We start from the raw sequence: 3,384 nt of genomic DNA, 5'->3' as shown, positions 1-3,384 counted from the left end.
CTGAACCGCCAAGTTCTGTTTTCACAATATTCTGATGTGCAGTCAGGATAAAACATGACCGGTTTCCGAGATAAAAGTCACCAGCCAAGCACTGAGAGCCTGTGATGGGGCTTGCCCAAACTCACCTCCAGCCTGTCCCTGCCCCACCCCTGTCGCGGGAATTACATCCTCCGACTCCAAACCTGTTCCCTAACAGATACTTTCTGATACCTACTGTGTGTCTGACACGGTCCTGCCTCCATCGAGGTGTCGTTTAGTGGGGGTGGGAACAGTCACAGAGAAAGCATATACCCAAGCCAGCACAGCTCACGAGTAGTGGTAGCTGTGAATTCAGAAGCACAGGATGCTCTGAAAGATCAAAGCAGGAGGGCTTCTCAGAAGAAGCTATGGGGAGCAGAGTGAGCTGGTGGGAAGTTGGAGGATAAGGGGATGGGAAGGAAGGGTGTTCTCTTGGAGGGAACAACATGAGTGAAAGAGGCGGGAGAGACCAGGCACGTTCCAGGAACAGACAGGGGCCCGGTGGTAGGAATCCAGTGATTGCAGGGGTTCCGAGGGACCGTGGATGAGGCTGTCAGTCCCAGCTCTGGTGGCATAGGCTGTACTTGCCCACCTCGGAACTTTTGCTTATTCGTTATCTCTGCTTGAGATGCCTTTCTTTCTCTATTTCAGTTGCTTAAGATCCAAGTGCTAATCCTTTAGATCTGAGCACCAGGTCATCTTTGTCTGTAAGCTCTCAGGGGGCAGGGACTGTGGCTGGGCTCAGTCTGCATCCAGGGTCAAGAGTGTGGTTGGGGGTTTTCGCTCCTGTCTTGGGTGCCCTTAGTGCTGGCTCTCAGCCCGGGGTTGCAGTGGGGAGGGTTGGTCCAGGCCCAGGAGCCGCAGCACCTGGCCTTCCCAGGTTCTGACTTTGGGCGGAGTCTTGGGTCTGGAGAGCAGGACCCTGGGAGAAGCCCCTCTCACGCCTGCAAACTCTCAGGAGACCCTTGGCAGAAGTGAAAGTGGCATCCGTGCCCTGAGCTGACTCTCGGCATTGAGATACTTTGTGGGGAGTGTAGACAGGGGGGCTGACTTTGGTTTGGGGAGGACCCAAGGGCCAGGGCTGGAGCCCACTCCCTTCTCTCCCTCCCCCACTTATCCAAGGTACTTCCCTCCCAGAGCCCCAAACCTCCTCAACACCCATGTCTATCTAATGGGACTAATTGCCCTACCTTTGGGATTTTGAGGTGTGAGACTTTGGGTCCCTAGCGGAGTCCGAATCTTACCATATCACGTGCTCTCTGGTGACCTGGGGCAGTGGGGCCTCCCTCCTGTCTGCAGTGGAAGGGGGTAGATGGTGCTGGCCACACCGAGGGTAATGCTAACTGGGCTGAGAACCTGCTGCTTTGAGGTGCACTCAGCACATATTAGCGTGCTGCATGCTCACAGCAACCCAACAAGGCAGGAAGTGGTAATCCGGCTTACCTCGGCTCTCTGTTTACCCCCGTGGAGGCCATATCTGATGCTGTCCCTCCATTGTCACTTGGCCCATTAGAGTGTCTGTGGTTCCTCTGGGCATGTCCAGGCTGCTGGCCTGAGGTGCTGAGCCCTGTGCCCGACTCTGCCCTCCCCAGGCTCAGCGCTGGCGCAGTGAGAACTTCGAGAGGCCCGTGGACCTCGAGGGCTCTGGGGACGATGACTCCTTCCCCGATGATGAGCTGGATGACCTCTACTCCGGGTCGGGCTCGGGCTGTAAGTACCCGCTTCCCTTTCCCTGCATGTTGTGTCAGCAGTGCCAGTCTGCCTCCAGTGCTCCATCCGAGGCTGTGATGGCAAGGAAGAGGAACCCTCGCAGGCTCAGTTAAATGGTGGGGTAGGGGAGGGGGAGGTCAGGCAGGGGGAGCTCATGGACCTCAAGCACAGGAAGGGCAGGCCACTCTTCCTGGGGTGGAACCAGGGTCTTGAGGCCTCAGAGCCTAGCATTCCCAGCCCCCCACTGCTTCTGTCTCTGCATCTCTCTCTGCACTGCTTGGGTCCCCTGCAGACCTCCGGCCTCTGACAGGGAACACAGACGCCCCTCAGTAACGCAGTTTTCAGTACTGTTGTGACCACTTGGAGGAACTCAGTAGCCCCTTTTCAGTTGCAGTGGCCGATCCCCAGCAGAGACCATTTGATTGGCTCAGCTTAGGCCAGGTGGCCCCCTTCTGTCCAATCAGCGGTGGCCAAGGGCAGGGTTAGGGCAGTGAAGGAAAATGGCAGGTGCCTCCAGTGGTGCCTGGGACAACCCAGTTCCAGGGCCCCGTCCAGAAAGGCCAATAGAGTAGCGTGAGATCAGGGAGGCACACCGAGTTTGAATCCCAGTTTCGCTACTAAATAGCTGTGCCACCTTTAGTCGTTTTCCCTCTCTCAGTCTATTCTTATCTGTGAATGGTGATAAATATGCCTTCTTCTCAGAGCCTCTGGAACGCTTCAGTTTAAGACATCAGGGTCTGGCACAGAGAAGGAGCTCTAAAAATGGTAGTAAAAAGAGGTGTGTGTTGAGATCGGGCCCCCTGAGGGGGCAGGACGAGCCTAATGGATGGTAGGGGGTCTGTGCGCTTTGGAACTGGCCACCTACAGCTCCTTGCCTCTAGTCTTCCCACTTTAGCCCACTCCTGTAAGCCTCTTGTGAGTTAATCTTCATGAAATCCATCCCAATGGGTCACATCTCTACTGCCAAACCTCCTCTCCACCCCTCCTCTGCCTAGTTCAGGCCCCTGGGACCTGCTGTGGCTTCTCTCTCTCTCTCTCTTTCTCTCCCCTCATTTTCTCCCGAGGCCCTCCCTTCACTTGTCCTGGTTTGGAGTCCGGAGTGCTCAAGCATCCCCTGTGGGAGAGGCTTGTTCTCCCTCTTGCTCTCTGCCTGTGCCTCTGAGGGAGGCTTAGTTTACCCACCATGTGTGTTCATGTAGGTTGTACCCATATCTGACTCTTCCCAGAATGCTACTCCCCTCTTCCCCTCCTCCCTGCAACCTCCAGCAAGATTTGCAGCCAGTGGGTCCTGAGTTGCCACTGCCTGGATTCAACCTGATGGAAGCTCCAGGCTGGGTGGGCTGGAATAGTCAGGGAAGACTTCCTGGAAGAGGTGGTCCCTTAGAATTTTTGGCTAGGCAGAGAAGAGTTGGCGAACATTCACTGGCTATCAGCCAACTGGTAACCGTTGGCCACATTGTGCCTTCCTCCTTTCCCTCATCTTGTCCTGGGAGAATTATGCAAAGTGTGAGGGTTGGGAGCCCCCTATCTTGATGGCCATTGCTTACCTGGGATCCTCATGCCCCTCAAATCACCCAGCTCCCTAGCTGTCTCCTCTCCCCCTCACCCCCCAGACTTCGAGCAGGAGTCGGGCATCGAGACAGCCATGCGGTTCAG

The 3,384-nt window shown here is 55.9% G+C and overlaps 1 protein-coding gene across 1 annotated transcript in view; it reads left to right on the top strand.

Annotated features, from left to right (window-relative positions):
* The first annotated feature begins 1,330 nt into the window (after nucleotides 1–1,330).
* The window catches only part of SDC3 (syndecan 3), a 6,426-nt gene continuing 4,372 nt past the window's right edge, over nucleotides 1,331–3,384 (top strand). The window contains exons 1-3 of the mRNA XM_007448793.1: nucleotides 1,331–1,351; nucleotides 1,611–1,728; nucleotides 3,342–3,381. Coding sequence (XP_007448855.1) covers nucleotides 1,331–1,351; nucleotides 1,611–1,728; nucleotides 3,342–3,381 — 179 coding nt within the window. The remainder of the gene's footprint in view (nucleotides 1,352–1,610; nucleotides 1,729–3,341; nucleotides 3,382–3,384) is intronic.

This window comes from Lipotes vexillifer, unplaced genomic scaffold (genome assembly GCF_000442215.2).
Source record: "Lipotes vexillifer unplaced genomic scaffold, Lipotes_vexillifer_v1.1 scaffold969, whole genome shotgun sequence".
In the NCBI taxonomy this organism is placed as follows: domain Eukaryota; kingdom Metazoa; phylum Chordata; class Mammalia; order Artiodactyla; family Lipotidae; genus Lipotes; species Lipotes vexillifer.
The sequence above is the reverse complement of the archived record's forward strand: the minus strand, read 5'-3'. Positions and strand labels throughout refer to the sequence as shown.